Source organism: Taudactylus pleione, unplaced genomic scaffold (assembly GCF_031769625.1).
Source record: "Taudactylus pleione unplaced genomic scaffold, aTauple2 ptg000685l, whole genome shotgun sequence".
Classification (NCBI taxonomy): Eukaryota; Metazoa; Chordata; class Amphibia; order Anura; family Myobatrachidae; genus Taudactylus; species Taudactylus pleione.
In genome coordinates this window covers 3,811,666-3,837,933 of record NW_028285087.1, presented here as the reverse complement: position 1 = coordinate 3,837,933, position 26,268 = coordinate 3,811,666, and the positions used below count along the sequence as shown (strand labels likewise).

Here is a 26,268-nt window from a genome sequence, read left to right as displayed (position 1 = left end):
TGAGAGATAGTTTGTTTTATCTCTGTCTTTCTCTCAACCATATATGCCAGCAATTCAGTATCGTGTGTTAGAAACAAATAGAGAATAAATAAATGACACATCTAGTCATGTATACAATGTTGCAGCCCCTGTCTCCTGTGATTATTATTTATACATCATGGAAAATCAATTGGGGAAAATACATGAACACTGCTATTCATAAATGAGCTGGCAGCAAGAACCAAAGAGGTTCAAAAAGGACAGATAAATGGTTAGGTACGGTGTGAGGGTCCGGTTCCTTCTGCTTTCCCAGGTCTTCAAATTGAGTGGACCTGGGATGAGAGAGGAACACACGGCAGCACCGTTTGAAACAAAAAGGGAGTCGTGGGGGACAGTGCGCCCGTATATGGTGTTAGGCGGGCCCTGTTACTTAAAGCATTGCAGTAGTCAGATGTGCCATCGGGGTAAGTCGTGACCCACCTGAAAGAGAAATACCTGACTTGAAGAGAATCCGTCTCAGAGGAGCCTGCCGCAAACACTCTCCCCCTGCAGCGCTGACAGGTTAACAATCCCGACTGTGGTGAAACGTACGTACTGTCTCTCTGACACTTCCCCTGCTGCGGATGTGTCATTTATTATTTTCTATTATTTGTTTCTAATACTGAATTGCTGGCAATTATTTCATGCACAGTAGCAGAATGTCTAATATATTTGTGTGCTTATTGATGGATATCATATTTAAGTGTGCTTATTTTTTCATAATCAGAGTCATCATAATAATTCCCAATTTATTTTAACCACTTAACTGACAATTTTTCCATTAAAACTGGTCAGATATTGCCGGGCCCGCAGGAGTGTCTGGGGAGTCCGAGGAGACCCGTTCTGCACATGTACAAAACAAATTTCCTCTTCAAAAACAGAACGGGGGCGGTGCGGTCGCACCTTGTCAACTGAAGCACTGCGGGCTGTATTCGCATCCCATACGACCACGTCAGTTAAGTGGTTAAAGAAGGATCCGATTAAAAGTTATGTTTTAATTATGTTCATTTTCTGATATCAATTATATGGTGTTTATTGGATTTGGCGTAACCTGCCTGTACTGTATGTCCTTCCTCTGACATGTTCTACTAACGTCCGACTTTGTATTCATAATACCACCATAGACAATGTACAGGGCTATCCGCTATGTGAGCGACATCAGTCCTTTTACTGCGCGTCCCTATAGGGGAGTGAGGTGAAAGGAGCAATGTTCATTATTGATGGTTTGTAAATAACCCCAAGAGCCTTTCCCTCTTCCCATTGCTGTGTCTAGTCTCATCTCCGGTACTATCTATCCTGTCTGATAGGAGAGCGGTCGCCTGGAGAACGAGCAGGACAGGCTGGCTCAGGATTCCGTAGTGCTGAGTCGGGAGACGTCTACGCTCAGTGTACAGCTTGGAGTTGCTGAAAGAGAGTGCCAAGACCTGAGGGACAAGCTGAACGACATTCAGTAAGGAACAGTCCCCTTTAACCTCTTTCCTGTGACGGAGCTTCTGTTGTCACGTGTTGTGTCAGACAGTCCTGGTGTCTGTTGCTTGTGCATTGAGCTAATGCTGGATTGGAGCTCTACAAATTTGTTGTGGATTTGGTCATTTTATTATTTCTCTCCAACCTTCTGCCTTAGTTCTAGGCTCGTTGTGTATCACCTGCATTTCTCTTTGGTGTCTCGTAGGTCCATGAAACAGTCTCTTGAAGACTCTCTCTTTGCATCTCAGGAGAGATCGTCTCAGCTGGAGATCACGTGTAGTCAGCTAGAGATGCAACTTGTAACAGTCACCCAGTCCAGGGACACTGTCCAAGGTGAGACCGACAGTCCCTTGTGCCGCTCTGTACTGGGGGAGAATGGGACGGTAGCTTACAGATATTTCTGATCTGTTTGTAGATGAGGTTTCTCTCCTCTATGCAGAACAAGAGTCCTCACAGAAGAGATTTCTTGCCCAATCTCAGAGACTGTCTGACCTGGAAGAGGAGCATGCAGAAGAGACATTGCGGAGAGAGGAGCTGAATTCGGTAACCAGACAGCTGAAGAGTAAAGGCAACAGGGCAGCTACAGATTAACAGTTTGATGCTCTGTAGATCTGAAGCTGGTGACAGATTAGTGTTGCAGATTATGCAACTGCGTGTTATACAGCTGTGCCTTCATACCCCTAGCGTCTATATGCCATACGGTGCGACCGAGGCGCTATGAGAGGTGCGGCATACCGTATTTAAATTTTGCATCCTATTTGCATCACAGATGTAGCAAAATACCACTCACGGTGTACTAGAGACGCTGGGCTGTGACTATATCGGCACAGGAATTGGTTCAAAGCACGTACAAGGTCGTCGCAGATGAAGCACAACAGCACTTGGCGTGAGAAAAAGCCGCGTCCGCTGCTTCGCAGCGCTACCTATACAGATTCGCACATCAGATTGATCAGTGAAATCTAACAGTAGTTTTGTCGCTCCCAGTTGTTTTATCCATGAGAATAAGACACGGGAAAGACGCTCTGCATGGCCGAGTCGCCAAGGAACTGGCACGACAAGGGCACATCTGGTTGACGTGATGTGTTTTTATTTTACCCACTCTGCAGAACATACTGATAGCACCTTATAGTGTAAACCTTTATGCAGTTTGCTATCATAGTGTAGCACATTCAAGACAGCATGGGGGTCCATGTAAGGAGCGGGAACCTGAACCCGGCAGCGGTTACCACTTACAATAAGGACTTGTCAGCAGTGCAGACCCTACCCCAGTCACCGTTACCAGCGGATAGCGGTTCTAAGGTAACAATGGGCAGTGTCATCGGGTGAAACTTTTTTTTTTTTTTTAGGTCATTTAAGTTACGTGCTAGGAAGTTGTACACATAGAGCATATGGCGTTGAAGGGGTAAATATCAAATTAAGGCAAAAAGGAATCCCATACAGCAGGGATATTCAACATGAGAACCTTCAGCTGCTGTGGAACTGCACATCCTAGCATGCCCTGCCACATTTTTTCTATTAGGGCAAGCTAAAACTGTGACAGGGCATGCTGGGATGTGTAGTTCCACATCAGCTGGAGTGCTGAATGTTGAATACCCCTGCCATACAGGCATATACAGTAGGATGGTGATCGCACAGAATTGTTTTTACTTTTGCTGAACCTCTACTTCACTCTCTTTCTCTCTTTCTTTCCCTCTCCCAGAAAGAATTGGACACTCTGAGAGAACATCTCCAGGAAGAAAAGTCCCTGAGACAGGTCGCCGGGACTCGAGTGAAGGAACTGGAAAAAGAGAGGCAGCAGACAGAGCAACTTCAGTCTGAACTGGAAGTAGTAACCCTCTCTTTGGGACAACTAGAGAGAGAAATGTCTGAGCTTAGAGGCGGCCTGAAGAACAGCCAGTGTGAGAAAGAGACTGCTCTAGAAAACTTAGAACGCCAAACTCTTATGAAGAGTGAACAGGACCGTCAAATGGAGATTTTAAAGCAGTCCTTAAAAGAGTGCATGGAAGACCAAGAAAGCGCTCTTGCTGCTCTGTCAAACCACGCTCTTACCTTAGAAGAGAGCGAGAGGCAGATTACGGAGCTCAGACGGAATATCCAAGAGTGCAGCAGGGACAAGGAGAGCGCTTTAACCTCCGTCGCACAAATCAGCTTGAATGTACAAGAAAGAGAGCGTGAAATCAAAACTCTTAGAGAGAGCGTTCTAAAGTGCCAGCAGGAGCAAGAGACAGCCGCTGCTGCTTTGCAGGGTCAGATCCAGAAATGTACGGAGACAGACCTGCAGCTGGCTGTCACGGCTAAGCATCTTGAAGAGAGTGAAATACTGAAAGAGAATGCACTGAAAGGAGAACACAAAATCAGTCTGGTGGTGGCAGAACAAGAGCGTGAAATTGATGTTTTAAACGAAAAAATAATCGCAATCCAGCAAGAAAAAGAGACCATCTTGGAACAGCTGTCTCTTGCAACTGCAAAGGCGGAGCAGGAAGAGTCAGCTCTGCAACAGAGTCTCAGGCAATGCCAAGTAGACCTAGAGGCCACAGTTAATGCACTGCAACAGCTGGTGGGAGATCGGGATAAAGAAATAGAGACCTTAAGAGCATCCCTAAAGTACTACAAGACCGAAACGGAGAGCACACTGAAAGAAGTGTCCCATCAAACGCTGATGTCAAAAGAAAGAGACACTCTGATCGAGTCTTTGCGAGTGAGACTTATGGAATGCGAGTTAGAGAAAGACCACCTGATCTTCAAACAAAAAGAGTGTGAACAAAATGTTGTAAAATTAAATGAGACCCTCCGACAGTGTATGGAGGAAAAAGAGAAATCTCTCAGTTTAGTGCAGTCTCAGACTGAATGGTTAAGAGAGAGAGACGATGAGATAAAAAATTTCAAAGACCATTTATATACACTTAAAGATGAAAAAGAAACAGTTTTCAATGAATTAGAGTTCCACAAAAAAGCTTTAAAGGAGAGGGATGAAGCTTATGTCTTGCTGCAAGAAACTGCCCGAGACTGCCAGCAAGAAAAGGAGCAACAGCTGCTGATTGCAGAGCAGCAGAAGAAAGAGATTACGGCTCTCGAAGAGAACCTGGAGAAATGCCAAGGAGAGAGGTCTCTTGCAGAAGCCACGCTAGAGTCTCAGAGAGAATCCACGGAAAGACAGGCAAAATTGGAAAAAACTCTCCTGAGGGAAAGACTATCGGAATATTCTCAGGCATTAAACCAAAAAGAGAAAGATGTCGAACTCTTGGAGAAAAAGTTTGAGAGAGAGCGCTATTCTCTGAATGAGAAACTACAAGAGCTCTCACGCACTGTAAAAGAGAATGAGAGAGAATTAACAGAGAACAGGGAATTTCAGAGGAGAAATAGAGATCTAGAAAAGAGACTTTCTGAGGTCCTGAAAGACAGACAGTTGGAAGAGGAGCAAAGGGATAGGGACACTAGAATTTTGAAAGATAGATTACAAGTGGTCTCCCAGGCATTACTTGAGAAAGAGGTCGAGGTAGGGGATGCGAGAATGCAGTTTGATAGACAGAACAGGGCTTTAAGTGATCGAGTCACAGAACTTTTGCAAATTCTGAAAGAGAGAGACATACAGGAGCGGGAGAGCGTCACTAAAATACAAGAACTGAAGAGAGAAATAGCGGAGCTTCGACATCTCTTACTAGTTAAGGAGAGGGAGGCAGAGGACAAGCAGAACCAGAATGATAGGGAAGTTTGGACTTTGAAGCAGAACATAGCAGATCTTTCCCAAACACTCATACACCGAGATAACCAGTATGATGAGAGAGACAGACACGCGAAAGATCTGCAGAGGAGAATAGAGGAGATCAGCCAGGATTTAATTGAAAATGAGGCCACCCTGAATGAGAGATTGGAACTGCTCATAGGAGCTTTGGAAGAAAAGAAGAGGCAGTGTGAAGAGGAGACAATGGATAAAAACAGTCTGAAGGAAAGAGTATTGAAACTTTCTCAGGCTTTTATGGAGAAAGAAAGTGAGTTGGATGAGGCAAAAGGTCAGATGAGATCTCTAACAGAAAAAATAGGCAAACTCCAAGAAGTCCTCATAACGAAAGAAGATGAGCTAAAGAATAAGGAGACACAGAGTGAAGAAGAAACGGAATTTCTGAGGCAGAACGTATCTCAGCTTTCCCACACACTCTCAGAGAAGAAGACAGAAACAGAGGAGAAGGAAGTGGAAATTAAATACCTGAGGGAGAAGATAGGAGAACTTAGGCAAGTTTTGATGGACAAGGAGCGAGGGATAACAGAAAAGGAAAATCTTATTGAGAGAGAGAAAAAATACCAGCAACAGAGAGAATCTGAATTTTCTCAAGCTGTAAGAGAAAATAAGCGAGAGTTGGAGGACAAACAACTAGAAATTAAATCCTTGAGAGACAAGATAGCAGAACTTGGTCAAGTGCTGCTAAATAAGGCGCAAGAGACCGAGGAGGTTGTGAGGCGAAGCGAAGCAGAAATAAATGCCCTGAGGCAACAGATGATAAAATGTTCCCAAGCTCTATCGGAGACGAAGCAAGAAGCAGAGGTGGCCAAAACTGAGATGAAGATATCGAAAGAGAAGGTAGAAGAACTTCAAGAAAATCTTATTGAGAAGGAAAAAGAGATGGAAAAGAGGGAGCAAGAGATTACAGAAGATGCAGCATCTCAAAGACAGAGATTTACAGAACTTACCCAGTCTTTAATGGAAACAAAGAGAGAGGTGGATGAGGAAGACAAAATTATACGAGAACTTAGACAAGTCCTGATAGACAAGGAACAGGAAATGAAGGAGGAGGAGAGACGTAATGTGGAAGAAAAGGAAGCCATGACAAAGAGAGTGGCAGAGATTTCTTGGTCTCTAACGGAGAAGGAGAGAGAAGTTAATGAGACACAGTTAGAGATGAAATCCCTGAGAGAAAAGTTAAGAGGACTTAGACAAGTGCTGGTTGATAAGGAGGAAGAGAGAAAAGCGGAAAAGAGACAGAGTGAGGAAGTGAAGAAATATCTACAACAAAGAGCTACTGACGTTTCCCTGACTCTTGTAGAAAAGGAACGAGAAGCTGATGAGACAAAACGAGAGATGAAATCTCTAGCAGAGAAGGTAGAAATACTTAGGAAAGTCATCATAGACAAGAAGGAAGAATTAAGAGAGAGCAGGCATAGAGAGGATGAGAAGAAATTTCTTCAGCAAAGACTGACAGATGTTTCCCAGTCTCTTGTAGAGAAAGAGAGAGAAGCTGCTGAGTCAAATCTGGAGAGAAAATCACTTAGAGAGACAATAGAACAACTTGGACAAGCCCTAGTAGATAAACAACAGGACAGTAGAAAACAGAAAACATCTATGAGCGATAGAGTGAAGGAACCTTCCCAGGCTTTACTAGAAAAGGAACGAGAAGCAGAGAAGACAAAATTAGAAATGGGATTTCTTAGAGAGAAGATCGGAGAACTGAGACAAGTTCTTCAAGACAAGGAACGGGAAATGAAGGAGGAGGAAAGACAGGATGAGAAAGAAAAGGAAGCCCTGAGGAAAAGAGTGGCAGAACTTTCTTGGTCTCTAACGCAGAAGGAGACAGAAGCAGTTGAGACAAAGTTTGAGGTGAATTCCTTGAGAGAAGAGTTAGGAGAACTTAGACAAGTGCTGGCTGATAAGGAGGAAGAGGGAAAAGCAGAAAAGAGACAGAGCGAGGAATATAATAAATCTCTGCAGCAAAAAGTGAAATATGTTTCCCAGGCTCTCTTAGAGAAAGAGAAAGAAGCTGATGGGACCAATCAAGAGGTGAAATCTCTAAGAGAGACCATAGAAGAACTTAGACAAGCCCTATTGGATAAACAGCAGGAAATAGAGGAGGAGAAGAGCCGTAATGAAAAAGAGAAGTCTATGAGTGATAGAGTGATAGATCTTTCCCAGGCTTTACTAAAAAAGGAACAGGAGGAAGAAAAGACAAAATTAGAAGTGGGATCTCTTAGAGAGAAGATCGGAGAACTGAGACAAGTTCTTCAAGATAAGGAACGGGAAATGAAGGAGAAGGAAAGACAGGATGAGGAAGAAAAGGAAGCGCTGAGGAAGAGAGTGGCAGAACTTTCTTGGTCTCTAACGCAGAAGGAGAGAGAAGCAGATGAGACAAAGTTTGAGGCGAATTCCTTGAGAGAAGAGTTAGGAGAACTTAGACAAGTGCTGGCTGATAAGGAGGAAGAGGGAAAAGCAGAAAAGAGACAGAGCGAGGAATATAATAAATCTCTGCAGCAAAAAGTGAAATCTCTAAGAAAGACCATAGGAGAACTTAGACAAGCCCTATTGGATAAACAGCAGGAAATAGAGGAGAAGAGCCGTAATGAGGAAGAGAAGATGTCTATAAGCGATAGAGTGAAGGACCTTTCCCATGCTTTACTAGAAAAGGAACAAGAAGCAGAGAGCACAAAGTTAGAGATGGGATTTCTTAGAGAGCAGATCAGAGAACTGAGACTAGTTCTGATAGACAAGGATGGAGTGGGAAAGGGGAAAGACCGTGATGGCAAGGAAGAAAAAACAATCTTAATCCAGAGGGTGACAGAACTTTCACTTGCTCTAGAAGGAAGAGAAAGGGAAGCAGATGATGCTGGTAGGCAGATACAATCTCTGAGAAATATGATAGGAGACCTTAGGCAAGCTCTGGCACATGAGGAGAAAAAGACTGAGGAGCAAAGACAGAATGTGGATGAGGAAAACATATCTCTGAGGAAACGAGTGGCTGAGCTTTCCCGGACTCTGGAGTTGAAGGAGAACGTTATAATAGAGGCTGAGGTTAAAGCTTCTGGCTGGGTGATGCAGAAACATGTAGAAGATCTGGTGGTTGGGAAGATAACCTTAAATAATGAAGAAGTTATGAGAGAACGAGGAAGCCTCGATATTGAGCAAAGAGTCCCAAGAAAATTTGCAGAGATCGGACTGGAGAGGGGACAGGAAGAGGCCAGTGGAGGCACACACTTAGCGAGTTGGGACAAAAAGGAACTGGAAGACCGGTACGAGAACCTCACCTTCCAAAACAGCAATATTCAGCACACGGAACAGGAGGCAAGAGTACAGGAGCTTTGGAAAGAATTGAAAGCTCTTTATAACGAGAGAGATGAAGCTAAGAAGAGGGAGGAGATCTTGAAGAGGAGGCTCGACAAAGCAGAAACTGCACTGAGACAGATGGAGGCTGAGGAAATCTCTTGGAGGCAGCAGTCTCATGAACTGGAGTCCGGAAAAGAGGCTAACAAGGTAAGATGACCGTGAGTGCAAAAGGTGACTTGTGCTCTAGCAGCCTCCTTAGGAAAAGGCTAAGAACTAATTAAGCAAAGCACAAAGCTATAATGGAGTGTCATTTAGAGTGTAAGCTCCTTGGGGCAGGGACTTCAATACAAATATTCTTTTTTGCTCTTATTGTACTAAATACATAGTTCCATTATATTTTTTTTCCATACTCGTAATTTTGCAAGAGGTTGCCACTATTTGTGTACTTGTGTTATCTCTATTACAAGTTCTCAAACTCGGTCCTCAGGACCCCAAACAGTGCATGTTTTCCAGGTCTCCTCACAGAATCGCAAGTGAAATAATTAGCTCCACCTGTAGATCTTTAGAATGTGTCAGTGAGTAAAGAGTGCACCTGCTGGGTGACCTGCAAAACGTGAACTGTGTGGGGTCCTGAGGATCGAGTTCTGTGCTAGAGTGACAGTGTCCAAATGTTGTTGTTCCCCAAAGCACAGGTTGGGCACTTTGCTTCAGATCACAGGGCAAATCTGTACTGTGCATGTGCTGGTCAGTGTCTGCGAGCTCGCATAATAGGCTGCGGCCGTTTGGGGGCGGCGTCAGGCAGTGTCCTAGAAAACGGGGATGTGTTGCCCATGCTTTCTGGGTGTGCTGAGGCCAGTGGCTGCCTTCAGCTGTGTGAAAACACTGGCCATCCTGAGTGACCTGAAGGTTACTCAGACGACCGATGGTCACGCAGAGTGATCCGATGGCTGTGTCTTCAGAAGCAGCAGTGGATCACAGAAGCCGGCAGCTGTTTACACAAGACGCCTCTTGCGGCATCAGCATAATTCAGCATCGCTGCTGCGTCCACAGATGCAGCTACTGTGTTCATCTCTGAATCAGGCCCATTGACATAATGTCGACAGTGTGGTTTTCTATAGACGCCTTAAATGAACCTAATCGCAGTCCAGGGCCGGACTGCCTATCTGGCACTTCTGGCAAATGCCAGATGGGCTGGTGTGGCTGCAAACACCGGGCGAGCAGCTCCGCCTTCCTGGCACTCTGTTTGGCCCGGGACACTGAAAGAAGGGGGAGAGCAGTGAGGCCACACCACGTCACCCGTGGCACACCCCTTTGCGGCGAGGCCACACCCCTTTTGTGGGCGCACGTGCCTGCGGAATGTGCTGAGCAGCCTCAGTCCGTCCCTGCCACAGCCTCAAGCTAACCCTAAAATTGGCTGTCGACATTCTGATGACACCGCACTACAAGTTTCCACCTTAGAGCCCTATTCAATTTGAGCGGACCCGCGATACTTTTTCACCACCCAGGACTTTTCGCCTGTTTTGCAGGCGGAAGAGTATCGCGCGCGTGCCCGCGAATCGCCGTGTTCAATATGAAAGTACGCGAAAACGGGACCCGGCGAAACTTGAACAGGCGGAAAAAGTACTGTCAGATTTGCGGAAATCAGTCTGACACCCCCCAAAAGATGCTCTGACATGGGGTTCCCTATGGTACCCCCAATTTGGCTTGCTGAAGGCATTTGGTGTTTTTAAACGAGCTCAATAGCTGCTAAATAACGTTTTTGTATACGTGGTGCAGAATAGTATTAAGGAGGTTTTTTTTGCAGAAAATAACTTATCCCAGCAAATTTGGGGTACTTGAAAATGGGGGTCAGCATATTTTAAAGTTGCTAAAGTTAACCTTAAAAAAACTTGAAAAATCCACCTGCCGCAATCCCCTGCAATGAAAAAAACACCTGGGGCATACTTGGGGACCCCCCCAGAGTCAAGTTCGCCAGTTTTTAACTTTGTCCCCCAACATTTTTTTTTTTCCGCCCCCAAATTCAAAGTGATATTTTGGGGTGTCCTTAAGTGTTTTTTTTTTTAAATGTTTTGACACAGTTTACCTTTGGGGGACTGTCTGAAGGCTGCACGGGGGTTCCCGCAACGTTGCACCCCAAAATCCCAATTCTGCACTTTTTTCCGCCTGCTATTCATAGGTGAAACTTTTCACCTATTACATTGCATTGACTTTCCACCTAGGCGAAAAGTCTTCCAAACTGAATACGGCAATACCTTTCCGCCTGGCGAAATGACGCCATCGGCAAAATGTTTCCGCCAAAAACGGCTTTTCGCCTCAAATTGAATACGGGCCTATAGCTGTCTTACTGCGATACGCAGGTGGATTGTGAGGGGACGGGACCAATATGATCTATGTTGACTCCGCCTCCTCGTTTTCCCGCAGTTTGTAGCATTATCCTCCCTATAGTGCCCAGTTCGTTAGGAAGTGGGCGGGATGCGGGAGGACTGCCTACTCCCCCGGGGTTGCAGGTGATTGCCTGCAAATCTGGGTGTCTTCCGCAGCTTCCAGGGAAATTAGGCAAGTATGTTAATAAGAACAGAATACTTAGGGGGTAGATTTACTAAAGCTTCTGAAAATAAAAAGTGGAGGCGTTACTCATAGTAACAAGTCAGATCCTAGATGTCATTTCTCTATTGCATTATAGAAAATGATAGCCATAATCTGATTGGTTGCTGTGGACTTGTCTGTTTAAGAAGCTTTATTAAAAATCTACCCCTTATCGTCCATTCATGTCTCCGTTCTCTAAAGGCAACAAATCATTTCACGGAAGACACCAGCCTGGATTTATATGGTGATATCGGGTAAACATTAATCGATAGGACATTTTAGACCTTTGTGAGAATGAAGGACTTGGTTTTGTTGTGCAGGGCTATACGCCTGCAGACTCTGCGGGCACAAAGAACGGTGACAACATACAGCGGAGGCTGGAGGACCTGCAAGAGGCTGTGGCGAGGCTGGAGAATGACAATTCTTTGCTGGACAATCAGAAGCTGCATCTGAGCGAGACGTTACAGGAAGTGAGTGACCCCCCCCCCCCATGCAGGGGATGGGATGGGTGTCTGCAGATATCTGAATAAAACTCCATTTGCGATCTAATGCAGGTGGAGAGCGACAGGAGGAGCCTCCGGAGAGAACTGCGCAGACTAACTGCTGCGTCATCACATCGCTCGCAGGGCAAGACACAAGAGGCTAGTCATAACAGGGTAAGTCAGATCTGTGCACGTCGCATGATGCATGACCCCCCCATACCCCTGTTTCATGGCAGTGCCTACTGACATAACTAGATCCATTGCCCTTTGTGACAGTGTTGTTGCTGTTCTTATAACTAGCAGTAAATAATGGTAAGACCTACGTATCCTGCATTGCATAACAAAGATAGGCAGCTTGTCATTCTCCAGCTGTTTAAGAACTACAGGTCCCAGCATGTCTTGACAAGAGAGGGGTGAAATGGAGTCTTTAATAATTTTCCTTTTCTCTTCTGACCAGCAACACATGCAGGGAGACAGCGATTACTCTACATCTCAGCTACATGTGAGAGAGCTACAGACACAGGTGAGTGACACCGGAGGACACGGAGGTATCTATCTACAGGAGGGAACTGAGCAGTGTGCTGCTGTGTATAGAGAGTTACAACAAGGCAGTATGGTGGCAGCAGTGTGCTGCTGTGTATAGAGAGTTACAACAAGGCAGTATGGTGGCAGCAGTGTGCTGCTGTGTATAGAGAGTTACAACAAGGCAGTATGGTGGTAGCAGTGTGCTGCTGTGTATAGGGAGCTACAACAAGGCAGTATGGTGGTAGCAGTGTGCTGCTGTGTATAGGGAGCTACAACAAGGCAGTATGGTGGTAGCAGTGTGCTGCTGTGTATAGGGAGATACAACAAGGCAGTATGGTGGTAGCAGTGTGCTGCTGTGTATAGGGAGCTACAACAAGGCAGTATGGTGGTAGCAGTGTGCTGCTGTGTATAGAGCGCTACAACAAGGCAGTATGGTGGTAGCAGTGTGCTGCTGTGTATAGGAAGGTACAACAAGGCAGTATGGTGGTAGCAGTGTGCTGCTGTGTATAGGAAGGTACAACAAGGCAGTATGGTGGTAGCAGTGTGCTACTGTGTATAGGGAGCTACAACAAGGCAGTATGGTGGTAGCAGTGTGCTGCTGTGTATAGGGAGCTACAACAAGGCAGTATGGTGGTAGCAGTGTGCTACTGTGTATAGGAAGCTACATCAAGGCAGTATGGTGGTAGCAGTGTGCTGCTGTGTATAGGGAGCTACAACAAGGCAGTATGGTGGTAGCAGTGTGCTGCTGTGTATAGGAAGCTACAACAAGGCAGTATGGTGGTAGCAGTGTGCTTCTGTGTATAGGGAGTTACAACAAGGCAGTATGGTGGTAGTGTGCTGCTGTGTATAGAGAGTTACAACAAGGCAGTAGCAGTGTGCTGCTGTGTATAGGGAGATACAATAAGACAGTATGGTGGTAATGATGATGGGGGGTGTTGGTGTTTACAGAGAGGTATAATAGAATACTATAAAGCTATGAAGGAAGCAGTATGTTGTAGTGTACAGAGAGAGGTATAACAATGCAGTATGGTGGTAATGATGATGGGGGGGTGTTGGGGTGTATAGAGAAAGGTATAATAGAACACTATGAGGGAAGCAGTATGTTGTAGTGTACAGAGAGAGGTATAACAAGGCAGTATGGTGGTAACAATGATGGACGGTGTTGGTGTGTACAGAGAAAGGTATAATAGAGCACTATGGAGGAAGCAGTATGTTGTAGTGTACAGAGAGCGGTATAACAATGCAGTATGGTGGTAATGATGATGGAGGGTGTTGGGGTGTACAGAGAAAGGTATAATGGAACACTATGGAGGAAGCAGTATGTTGTAGTGTACAGAGAGGTATAACGAGGCAGTATGGTGGTAATGATGATGGGGGGGGTGTTGGGGTGTATAGCGAAAGGTATAATAGAACACTATGAGGGAAGCAGTATGTTGTAGTGTACAGAGAGAGGTATAACAAGGCAGTATCATGGTAATGATGATGGGGGTGTTGGGGTGTATAGAGAAAGGTATAATAGAACACTATGAAGGAAGCAGTATGTTGTAGTGTACAGAGAGAGGTATAACAAGGCAGTATGGTGGTAATGATGATGGGGGGGTGTTGGGGTGTATAGAGAAAGGTATAATAGAACACTATGAGGGAAGCAGTATGTTGTAGTGTACAGAGAGAGGTATAACAAGGCAGTATGGTGGTAACGATGATGGGGGGTGTTGGTGTCTACAGAGAGGTATAATTGAACACTATAAAGGAAGCAGTATGTTGTAGTGTACAGAGAGAGGTATAACAAGGCAGTATGGTGGTAATGATGATGGAGGGTTTTGGGGTGTATAGAGAAAGGTATAATAGAACACTATGGAGGAAGCAGTATGTTGTAGTGTACAGAGAGAGGTATAACAAGGCAGTATGGTGGTAACGATGATGGGGGGTTTTGGAGTGTACAGAGAAAGGTATAATAGAACACTATGAGGGAAGCAGTATGTTGTAGTGTACAGAGAGAGGTATAACAAGGCAGTATCATGGTAATGATGATGGGGAGTGTTGGGGTGTATAGAGAAAGGTATAATAGAACACTATGGAGGAAGCAGTATGTTGTAGTGTACAGAGAGGTATAACAAGGCAGTATGGTGGTAACATTGATGGACGGTGTTGGGGTGTATAGAGAAAGGTATAATAGAATACTATGAGGGAAGCAGTATGTTGTAGTGTACAGAGAGGTATAACCAGGCAGTATGGTGGTAACAATGATGGGGTGTTGGGGTGTACAGAGAAAGGTATAATAGAACACTATGAGGGAAGCAGTATGTTGTAGTGTACAGAGAGAGGTATAACATAGCAGTATGGTGGTAACAAGGATGGGGGGTGTTGGGGTGTGTAGAGAAAGGTATAATAGAATACTATGAGGGAAGCAGTATGTTGTAGTGTACAGAGAGGTATAACAAGGCAGTATGGTGGAAACAATGATGGACGGTGTTGGGGTGTACAGAGAGGTATAATAGAACACTATAAAGGAAGTAGTATGTTGTAGTGTACAGAGAGCGGTATAACAATGCAGTATGGTGGTAATGCGGATGGGGGGTGTTGGGGTGTATAGAGAAAGGTATAATAGAACACTATAAAGGAAGTAGTATGTTGTAGTGTACAGAGAGCGGTATAACAATGCAGTATGGTGGTAATGCGGATGGGGGTGTGGGGGTGTATAGAGAAAGGTATAATAGCACACTATGAGGGAAGCAGTGTGTTGTAGTGTACAGAGAGAGGTATAACCAGGCAGTATGGTGGTAATGATGATGGAGGGTGTTGGGGTGTATAGAGAAAGGTATAATGGAACACTATGAAGGAAGCAGTATGTTGTAGTGTACAGAGAGAGGTATAACAATGCAGTATGGTGGTAATGATGATGGGGGGAGTTGGGGTGTACAGAGAAAGGTATAATGGAACACTATGGAGGAAGCAGTATGTTGTAGTGTACAGAGAGGTATAACAAGGCAGTATGGTGGTAATGATGGAGGGTGTTGGGTGTATAGGGAAAGGTATAATAGAACACTATGAGGGAAGCAGTATGTTGTAGTGTACAGAGAGAGGTATAACAATGCAGTATGGTGGTAATGATGATGGAGGGTGTTGGGGTGTACAGAGAAAGGTATAATGGAACACTATGGAGGAAGCAGTATGTTGTAGTGTACAGAGAGAGGTATAACAAGGCAGTATGGTGGTAATGATGGAGGGTGTTGGGTGTATAGGGAAAGGTATAATAGAACACTATGAGGGAAGCAGTATGTTGTAGTGTACAGAGAGAGGTATAACAAGGCAGTATGGTGGTAACGATGATGGGGGTGTTGGTGTGTATAGAGAAAGGTATAATAGAATACTATGAAGGAAGTAGTATGTTGTAGTGTACAGAGAGAGGTATAACAAGGCAGTATGGTGGTAATGATGATGGGGGGTGTTGGGGTGTATAGAGAAAGGTATAATAGAACACTATGAGGGAAGCAGTATGTTGTAGTGTACAGAGAGGTATAACCAGGCAGTATGGTGGTAACAATGATGGGGGTGTTGGGGTGTATAGGGAAAGGTATAATAGAACACTATGAGGGAAGCAGTATGTTGCAGTGTACAGAGAGAGGTATAACAAGGCAGTATGGTGGTAACAATGATGGAGGGTGTTGGGGTGTACAGAGAGGTATAATAGAACACTATAAAGGAAGTAGTATGTTGTAGTGTACAGAGAGAGGTATAACAAGGCAGTATGGTGGTAATGCGGATGGGGGGTGTTGGGGTGTATAGAGAAAGGTATAATAGAACACTATGAAGGAAGCAGTATGTTGTAGTGTACAGAGAGGTATAACAAGGCAGTATGGTGGTAACAATGATGGGGGGTGTTGGTGTGTACAGAGAGGTATAATATAATACATTGAAGCTATGAAGGAAGCAGTATGTTGTAGTGTACAGAGAGACGTATAACAAGGCAGTATGGTGGTAATGATGATGGGGGGGGTGTTGGGGTGTATAGCGAAAGGTATAATAGAACACTATGAGGGAAGCAGTATGTTGCGGTGTTCAGAGAGAGGTATAACCAGGCAGTATGGTGGTAATGATGACGGAGGGTGTTGGGGTGTACAGAGAAAGGTATTATAGAACACTATGAGGGAAGCAGTATGTTGTAGTGTACAGAGAGAGGTATAACAAGGCAGTATGGTGGTAACAATGATGGGGGGTGTTGGGGTGTATAGGGAAAGGTATAATAGAACACTATGAGGGAAGCAGTATGTTGTAGTGTACAGAGAGACGTATAACAAGGCAGTATGGTGGTAATGATGATGGGGGGGGTGTTGGGGTGTATAGAGAAAGGTATAATATAACACTATGAAGGAAGCAGTATGTTGTATTATACAGAGTGGTATAAAAAGGCAGTATGGTGGTAATGATGATGGGGGGTGTTGGGGTGGATAGCGAAAGGTATAATAGAACACTATGAGGGAAACAGTATGTTGTGGTGTACAGAGAGAGGTATAACCAGGCAGTATGGTGGTAACGATGATGGAGGGTGTTGGTGTCTACAGAGAGGTATAATTGAACACTATAAAGGAAGCAGTATGTTGTAGTGTACAGAGAGGTATAACAAGGCAGTATGGTGGTAATTATGATGGGGGGGTGTTGGGGTGTGTAGAGAAAGGTATAATAGAACACTATGAGGGAAGCAGTATGTTGTAGTGTACAGAGAGGTATAATAAAGGCAGTATGGTGGTAACGATGATGGGGGGTGTTGGGGTGTACAGAGAAAGGTATAATAGAACACTATGAAGGAAGCAGTATGTTGTAGTGTACAGAGAGGTATAATAAAGGCAGTAAGGTGGTAACGATGATGGGGGGTGTTGGTGTGTACAGAGAGGTATAATTGAACACTATAAAGGAAGCAGTATGTTGTAGTGTACAGAGAGAGGTATAACAATGCAGTATGGTGGTAATGATGATGGGGGGTGTTGGGGTGTATAGAGAAAGGTATAATAGAGCACTATGAAGGAAGCAGTATGTTGTAGTGTACAGAGAGGTATAAAAACGCAGTATGGTGGTAACGATGATGGAGGGTGTTGGGGTGTATAGCGAAAGGTATAATAGAACACTATGAGGGAAGCAGTATGTTGCGGTGTTCAGAGAGAGGTATAACCAGGCAGTATGGTGGTAATGATGATGGAGGGTGTTGGGGAGTATAGAGAAAGGTATAATAGAACACTATGAGGGAAGCAGTATGTTGCAGTATACAGAGAGAGGTATAACAAGGCAGTATGGTGGTAACGATGATGGAGGGTGTTGGTGTGTACAGAGAGGTATAATTGAACACTATAAAGGAAGCAGTATGTTGTAGTGTACAGAGAGAGGTATAACAAGGCAGTATGGTGGTAATGATGATGGGGATGTTGGGGTGTATAGAGAAAGGTATAATAGAATACTATGAGGGAAGCAGTATGTTGTGTACAGAGAGAGGTATAACAAGGCAGTATGGTGGTAATGAGGATGGGGGGTGTTGGGGTGTATAGGGAAAGGTATAATAGAACACTATGAGGGAAGCAGTATGTTGTGTACAGATAACAAGGCAGTATGGTGGCAATGATGATGGGGGGGTGTTGGGGTGTATAGAGAAAGGTATAATAGAACACTATGAGGGAAGCAGTATGTTGTAGTGTACAGAGAGGTATAACAAGGCAGTATGGTGGTAATGATCATAGGGGGTGTTGGGGTGTGTAGAGAAAGGTATAATAGAACACTATGAGGGAAGCAGTATGTTGTAGTGTACAGAGAGAGGTATAACAAGGCAGTATGGTGGTAATGATGATGGGGGGGTGTTGGGGTGTACAGAGAAAGGTATAATAGAGCACTATGAAGGAAGCAGTATGTTGTAGTGTACAGAGAGGTATAACCAGGCAGTATGGTGGTAATGATGATGGAGGGTGTTGGGGTGTATAGCGAAAGGTATAATAGAACACTATGAAGGAAGCAGTATGTTGTAGTGTACAGAGAGGTATAAAAACGCAGTATGGTGGTAATGCGGATGGGGGGTGTTGGGGTGTATAGAGAAAGGTATAATAGAACACTATAAAGGAAGTAGTATGTTGTAGTGTACAGAGAGCGGTATAACAATGCAGTATGGTGGTAATGCGGATGGGGGTGTGGGGGTGTATAGAGAAAGGTATAATAGCACACTATGAGGGAAGCAGTGTGTTGTAGTGTACAGAGAGAGGTATAACCAGGCAGTATGGTGGTAATGATGATGGAGGGTGTTGGGGTGTATAGAGAAAGGTATAATGGAACACTATGAAGGAAGCAGTATGTTGTAGTGTACAGAGAGAGGTATAACAATGCAGTATGGTGGTAATGATGATGGGGGGAGTTGGGGTGTACAGAGAAAGGTATAATGGAACACTATGGAGGAAGCAGTATGTTGTAGTGTACAGAGAGGTATAACAAGGCAGTATGGTGGTAATGATGGAGGGTGTTGGGTGTATAGGGAAAGGTATAATAGAACACTATGAGGGAAGCAGTATGTTGTAGTGTACAGAGAGAGGTATAACAATGCAGTATGGTGGTAATGATGATGGAGGGTGTTGGGGTGTACAGAGAAAGGTATAATGGAACACTATGGAGGAAGCAGTATGTTGTAGTGTACAGAGAGAGGTATAACAAGGCAGTATGGTGGTAATGATGGAGGGTGTTGGGTGTATAGGGAAAGGTATAATAGAACACTATGAGGGAAGCAGTATGTTGTAGTGTACAGAGAGAGGTATAACAAGGCAGTATGGTGGTAACGATGATGGGGGTGTTGGTGTGTATAGAGAAAGGTATAATAGAATACTATGAAGGAAGTAGTATGTTGTAGTGTACAGAGAGAGGTATAACAAGGCAGTATGGTGGTAATGATGATGGGGGGTGTTGGGGTGTATAGAGAAAGGTATAATAGAACACTATGAGGGAAGCAGTATGTTGTAGTGTACAGAGAGGTATAACCAGGCAGTATGGTGGTAACAATGATGGGGGTGTTGGGGTGTATAGGGAAAGGTATAATAGAACACTATGAGGGAAGCAGTATGTTGCAGTGTACAGAGAGAGGTATAACAAGGCAGTATGGTGGTAACAATGATGGAGGGTGTTGGGGTGTACAGAGAGGTATAATAGAACACTATAAAGGAAGTAGTATGTTGTAGTGTACAGAGAGAGGTATAACAAGGCAGTATGGTGGTAATGCGGATGGGGGGTGTAGGGGTGTATAGAGAAAGGTATAATAGAACACTATGAAGGAAGCAGTATGTTGTAGTGTACAGAGAGGTATAACAAGGCAGTATGGTGGTAACAATGATGGGGGGTGTTGGTGTGTACAGAGAGGTATAATATAATACATTGAAGCTATGAAGGAAGCAGTATGTTGTAGTGTACAGAGAGACGTATAACAAGGCAGTATGGTGGTAATGATGATGGGGGGGGTGTTGGGGTGTATAGCGAAAGGTATAATAGAACACTATGAGGGAAGCAGTATGTTGCGGTGTTCAGAGAGAGGTATAACCAGGCAGTATGGTGGTAATGATGATGGGGGGGGTGTTGGGGTGTATAGAGAAAGGTATAATATAACACTATGAAGGAAGCAGTATGTTGTATTATACAGAGTGGTATAAAAAGGCAGTATGGTGGTAATGATGATGGGGGGGTGTTGGGGTGGATAGCGAAAGGTATAATAGAACACTATGAGGGAAACAGTATGTTGTGGTGTACAGAGAGAGGTATAACCAGGCAGTATGGTGGTAACGATGATGGAGGGTGTTGGTGTCTACAGAGAGGTATAATTGAACACTATAAAGGAAGCAGTATGTTGTAGTGTACAGAGAGGTATAATAAAGGCAGTATGGTGGTAACGATGATGGGGGGTGTTGGGGTGTACAGAGAAAGGTATAATAGAACACTATGAAGGAAGCAGTATGTTGTAGTGTACAGAGAGGTATAATAAAGGCAGTAAGGTGGTAACGATGATGGGGGGTGTTGGTGTGTACAGAGAGGTATAATTGAACACTATAAAGGAAGCAGTATGTTGTAGTGTACAGAGAGAGGTATAACAATGCAGTATGGTGGTAATGATGATGGGGGGTGTTGGGGTGTATAGAGAAAGGTATAATAGAGCACTATGAAGGAAGCAGTATGTTGTAGTGTACAGAGAGGTATAAAAACGCAGTATGGTGGTAACGATGATGGAGGGTGTTGGGGTGTATAGCGAAAGGTATAATAGAACACTATGAGGGAAGCAGTATGTTGCGGTGTTCAGAGAGAGGTATAACCAGGCAGTATGGTGGTAATGATGATGGAGGGTGTTGGGGAGTATAGAGAAAGGTATAATAGAACACTATGAGGGAAGCAGTATGTTGCAGTATACAGAGAGAGGTATAACAAGGCAGTATGGTGGTAACGATGATGGAGGGTGTTGGTGTGTACAGAGAGGTATAATTGAACACTATAAAGGAAGCAGTATGTTGTAGTGTACAGAGAGAGGTATAACAAGGCAGTATGGTGGTAATGATGATGGGGGATGTTGGGGTGTATAGAGAAAGGTATAATAGAATACTATGAGGGAAGCAGTATGTTGTGTACAGAGAGAGGTATAACAAGGCAGTATGGTGGTAATGAGGATGGGGGGTGTTGGGGTGTATAGGGAAAGGTATAATAGAACACTATGAGGGAAGCAGTATGTTGTGTACAGATAACAAGGCAGTATGGTGGCAATGATGATGGGGGGGTGTTGGGGTGTATAGAGAAAGGTATAATAGAACACTATGAGGGAAGCAGTATGTTGTAGTGTACAGAGAGGTATAACAAGGCAGTATGGTGGTAATGATCATAGGGGGTGTTGGGGTGTGTAGAGAAAGGTATAATAGAACACTATGAGGGAAGCAGTATGTTGTAGTGTACAGAGAGAGGTATAACAAGGCAGTATGGTGGTAATGATGATGGGGGGGTGTTGGGGTGTACAGAGAAAGGTATAATAGAGCACTATGAAGGAAGCAGTATGTTGTAGTGTACAGAGAGGTATAACCAGGCAGTATGGTGGTAATGATGATGGAGGGTGTTGGGGTGTATAGCGAAAGGTATAATAGAACACTATGAAGGAAGCAGTATGTTGTAGTGTACAGAGAGGTATAAAAACGCAGTATGGTGGTAATGATGATGGGGGGGTGTTGGGGTGGATAGCGAAAGGTATAATAGAACACTATGAGGGAAACAGTATGTTGTGGTGTACAGAGAGAGGTATAACCAGGCAGTATGGTGGTAACGATGATGGAGGGTGTTGGTGTCTACAGAGAGGTATAATTGAACACTATAAAGGAAGCAGTATGTTGTAGTGTACAGAGAGGTATAACAAGGCAGTATGGTGGTAATGATGATGGGGGGGTGTTGGGGTGTGTAGAGAAAGGTATAATAGAACACTATGAGGGAAGCAGTATGTTGTAGTGTACAGAGAGGTATAATAAAGGCAGTATGGTGGTAACGATGATGGGGGGGTGTTGGGGTGTACAGAGAAAGGTATAATAGAACACTATGAAGGAAGCAGTATGTTGTAGTGTACAGAGAGGTATAATAAAGGCAGTATGGTGGTAACGATGATGGGGGGTGTTGGTGTGTACAGAGAGGTATAATTGAACACTATAAAGGAAGCAGTATGTTGTAGTGTACAGAGAGGTATAACAAGGCAGTATGGTGGTAATGATGATGGGGGGGTGTTGGGGTGTGTAGAGAAAGGTATAATAGAACACTATGAGGGAAGCAGTATGTTGTAGTGTACAGAGAGGTATAATAAAGGCAGTATGGTGGTAACGATGATGGGGGGGTGTTGGGGTGTACAGAGAAAGGTATAATAGAACACTATAAAGGAAGCAGTATGTTGTAGTGTACAGAGAGCGGTATAACAAGGCAGTATGGTGGTAATGCGGATGGGGGGTGTTGGGGTGTATAGAGAAAGGTATAATAGAGCACTATGAAGGAAGCAGTATGTTGTAGTGTACAGAGAGGTATAAAAAGGCAGTATGGTGGTAACGATGATGGAGGGTGTTGGGGTGTATAGCGAAAGGTATAATAGAACACTATGAGGGAAGCAGTATGTTGTAGTGTACAGAGAGAGGTAAAACAATGCAGTATGGTGGTAATGATGATGGGGGGTGTTGGGGTGTACAGAGAAAGGTATAATAGAACACTATGAGGGAAGCAGTATGTTGCGGTGTTCAGAGAGTGGTATAACCAGGCAGTATGGTGGTAATGATGATGGAGGGTGTTGGGGAGTATAGAGAAAGGTATAATAGAACACTATGAGGGAAGCAGTATGTTGCAGTATACAGAGAGAGGTATAACAAGGCAGTATGGTGGTAACGATGATGGAGGGTGTTGGTGTGTACAGAGAGGTATAATTGAACACTATAAAGGAAGCAGTATGTTGTAGTGTACAGAGAGAGGTATAACAAGGCAGTATGGTGGTAATGATGATGGGGGGTGTTGGGGTGTATAGAGAAAGGTATAATAGAATACTATGAGGGAAGCAGTATGTTGTTGTGCACAGAGAGAGGTATAACAAGGCAGTATGGTGGTAATGAGGATGGGGGGTGTTGGGGTGTATAGGGAAAGGTATAATAGAACACTATGAGGGAAGCAGTATGTTGTGTACAGATAACAAGGCAGTATGGTGGTAATGATGATGGGGGGGTGTTGGGGTGTATAGAGAAAGGTATAATAGAACACTATGAGGGAAGCAGTATGTTGTAGTGTACAGATAACAAGGCAGTATGGTGGCAATGATGATGGGGGGGTGTTGGGGTGTATAGAGAAAGGTATAATAGAACACTATGAGGGAAGCAGTATGTTGTAGTGTACAGATAACAAGGCAGTATGGTGGCAATGATGATGGGGGGGTGTTGGGGTGTATAGAGAAAGGTATAATAGAACACTATGAGGGAAGCAGTATGTTGTAGTGTACAGAGAGGTATAACAAGGCAGTATGGTGGTAATGATCATAGGGGGTGTTGGGGTGTGTAGAGAAAGGTATAATAGAACACTATGAGGGAAGCAGTATGTTGTAGTGTACAGAGAGAGGTATAACCAGGCAGTATGGTGGTAATGATGATGGGGGGGTGTTGGGGTGTATAGGGAAAGGTATAATAGAACACTATGAGGGAAGCAGTATGTTGTAGTGTACAGAGAGAGGTATAACCAGGCAGTATGGTGGTAATGATGATGGGGGGTGTTGGGGTGTACAGAGAAAGGTATAATAGAACACTATGAGGGAAGCAGTATGTTGTAGTGTACAGAGAGAGGTATAACAAGGCAGTATGGTGGTAATGATGTTGGAGGGTGTTGGGGTGTACAGAGAAAGGTATAATAGAACACTATGAGGGAAGCAGTATGTTGTAGTGTACAGAGAGAGGTATAACAAGGCAGTATGGTGGTAATGATGATGGGGGGGTGTTGGGGTGTACAGAGAAAGGTATAATAGAGCACTATGAAGGAAGCAGTATGTTGTAGTGTACAGAGAGGTATAACCAGGCAGTATGGTGGTAATGATGATGGAGGGTGTTGGGGTGTATAGCGAAAGGTATAATAGAACACTATGAGGGAAGCAGTATGTTGCAGTGTACAGAGAGAGGTATAACAAGGCAGTATGGTGGTAATGATGATGGGGGGGTGTTGGGGTGGATAGCGAAAGGTATAATAGAACACTATGAGGGAAACAGTATGTTGTGGTGTACAGAGAGAGGTATAACCAGGCAGTATGGTGGTAACGATGATGGAGGGTGTTGGTGTCTACAGAGAGGTATAATTGAACACTATAAAGGAAGCAGTATGTTGTAGTGTACAGAGAGGTATAACAAGGCAGTATGGTGGTAATGATGATGGGGGGGTGTTGGGGTGTGTAGAGAAAGGTATAATAGAACACTATGAGGGAAGCAGTATGTTGTAGTGTACAGAGAGAGGTATAATAAAGGCAGTATGGTGGTAACGATGATGGGGGGTGTTGGGGTGTACAGAGAAAGGTATAATAGAACACTATGAAGGAAGCAGTATGTTGTAGTGTACAGAGAGGTATAATAAAGGCAGTATGGTGTTAACGATGATGGGGGGTGTTGGTGTGTACAGAGAGGTATAATTGAACACTATAAAGGAAGCAGTATGTTGTAGTGTACAGAGAGCGGTATAACAAGGCAGTATGGTGGTAATGCGGATGGGGGGTGTTGGGGTGTATAGAGAAAGGTATAATAGAGCACTATGAAGGAAGCAGTATGTTGTAGTGTACAGAGAGGTATAAAAAGGCAGTATGGTGGTAACGATGATGGAGGGTGTTGGGGTGTATAGCGAAAGGTATAATAGAACACTATGAGGGAAGCAGTATGTTGTAGTGTACAGAGAGAGGTATAAAAATGCAGTATGGTGGTAATGATGATGGGGGGTGTTGGGGTGTACAGAGAAAGGTATAATAGAACACTATGAGGGAAGCAGTATGTTGCGGTGTTCAGAGAGAGGTATAACCAGGCAGTATGGTGGTAATGATGATGGAGGGTGTTGGGGAGTATAGAGAAAGGTATAATAGAACACTATGAGGGAAGCAGTATGTTGTAGTATACAGAGAGAGGTATAACAAGGCAGTATGGTGGTAACGATGATGGAGGGTGTTGGTGTGTACAGAGAGGTATAATTGAACACTATAAAGGAAGCAGTATGTTGTAGTGTACAGAGAGAGGTATAACAAGGCAGTATGGTGGTAATGATGATGGGGGGTGTTGGGGTGTATAGAGAAAGGTATAATAGAATACTATGAGGGAAGCAGTATGTTGTGTACAGAGAGAGGTATAACAAGGCAGTATGGTGGTAATGAGGATGGGGGGTGTTGGGGTGTATAGAGAAAGGTATAATAGAACACTATGAGGGAAGCAGTATGTTGTAGTTTACAGAGAGAGGTATAACAAGGCAGTATCATGGTAATGATGATGGGGGGTGTTGGGGTGTATAGAGAAAGGTATAATAGAACACTATGAGGGAAGCAGTATGTTGTAGTGTACAGAGAGAGGTATAACAAGGCAGTATGGTGGTAATGATGATGGGGGGGTGTTGGGGTGGATAGGGAAAGGTATAATAGAACACTATGAGGGAAGCAGTATGTTGTGTACAGATAACAAGGCAGTATGGTGGTAATGATGATGGGGGGTGTTGGGGTGTATAGAGAAAGGTATAATAGAACACTATGAGGGAAGCAGTATGTTGTAGTGTACAGATAACAAGGCAGTATGGTGGCAATGATGATGGGGGTGTTGGGGTATGTAGAGAAAGGTATAATAGAACACTATGAGGGAAGCAGTATGTTGTAGTGTACAGAGAGAGGTATAACCAGGCAGTATGGTGGTAATGATGATGGGGGGGTGTTGGGGTGTATAGAGAAAGGTATAATAGAACTCTATGAGGGAAGCAGTATGTTGTAGTGTACAGAGAGAGGTATAACAAGGCAGTATGGTGGTAATGATGTTGGAGGGTGTTGGGGTGTACAGAGAAAGGTATAATAGAACACTATGAGGGAAGCAGTATGTTGTAGTGTACAGAGAGAGGTATAACAAGGCAGTATGGTGGTAATGATGATGGGGGGGTGTTGGCGTGTACGGAGAAAGGTATAATAGAACACTATGAGGGAAGCAGTATGTTGTAGTGTACAGAGAGGTATAACCAGGCAGTATGGTGGTAATGATGATGGAGGGTGTTGGGGTATATAGCGAAAGGTATAATAGAACACTATGAGGGAAGCAGTATGTTGTAGTGTACAGAGAGAGGTATAACAAGGCAGTATGGTGGTAATGATGATGGAGGGGTGTTGGGGTGTATAGGGAAAGGTATAATAGAACACTATGAGGGAAGCAGTATGTTGCTGTGTTCAGAGAGAGGTATAACCAGGCAGTATGGTGGTAATGATGATGGAGGGGTGTTGGGGTGTATAGAGAAAGGTATAATAGAACACTATGAGGGAAGCAGTATGTTGTAGTTTACAGAGAGAGGTATAACAAGGCAGTACCATGGTAATGATGATGGGGGGTGTTGGGGTGTATAGAGAAAGGTATAATAGAACACTATGAGGGAAGCAGTATGTTGTAGTGTACAGAG

At 44.1% G+C, this 26,268-nt stretch overlaps 1 protein-coding gene across 3 annotated transcripts in view; it reads left to right on the top strand.

Moving 5' to 3' along the window:
* The window catches only part of LOC148477867 (uncharacterized), a 110,538-nt gene that overhangs the window by 62,417 nt on the left and 21,853 nt on the right, over positions 1 to 26,268 (top strand). For 2 of the 3 annotated variants that reach the window (XM_088456036.1, XM_088456038.1), the window contains 7 exons: positions 1,326 to 1,468; positions 1,691 to 1,818; positions 1,901 to 2,028; positions 3,185 to 8,719; positions 11,419 to 11,568; positions 11,653 to 11,754; positions 12,038 to 12,103. In XM_088456036.1, coding sequence (XP_088312162.1) covers positions 1,326 to 1,468; positions 1,691 to 1,818; positions 1,901 to 2,028; positions 3,185 to 8,719; positions 11,419 to 11,568; positions 11,653 to 11,754; positions 12,038 to 12,103 — 6,252 coding nt within the window. The remainder of the gene's footprint in view (positions 1 to 1,325; positions 1,469 to 1,690; positions 1,819 to 1,900; positions 2,029 to 3,184; positions 8,720 to 11,418; positions 11,569 to 11,652; positions 11,755 to 12,037; positions 12,104 to 26,268) is intronic. The other variant, XM_088456037.1, reaches the window with a different exon arrangement.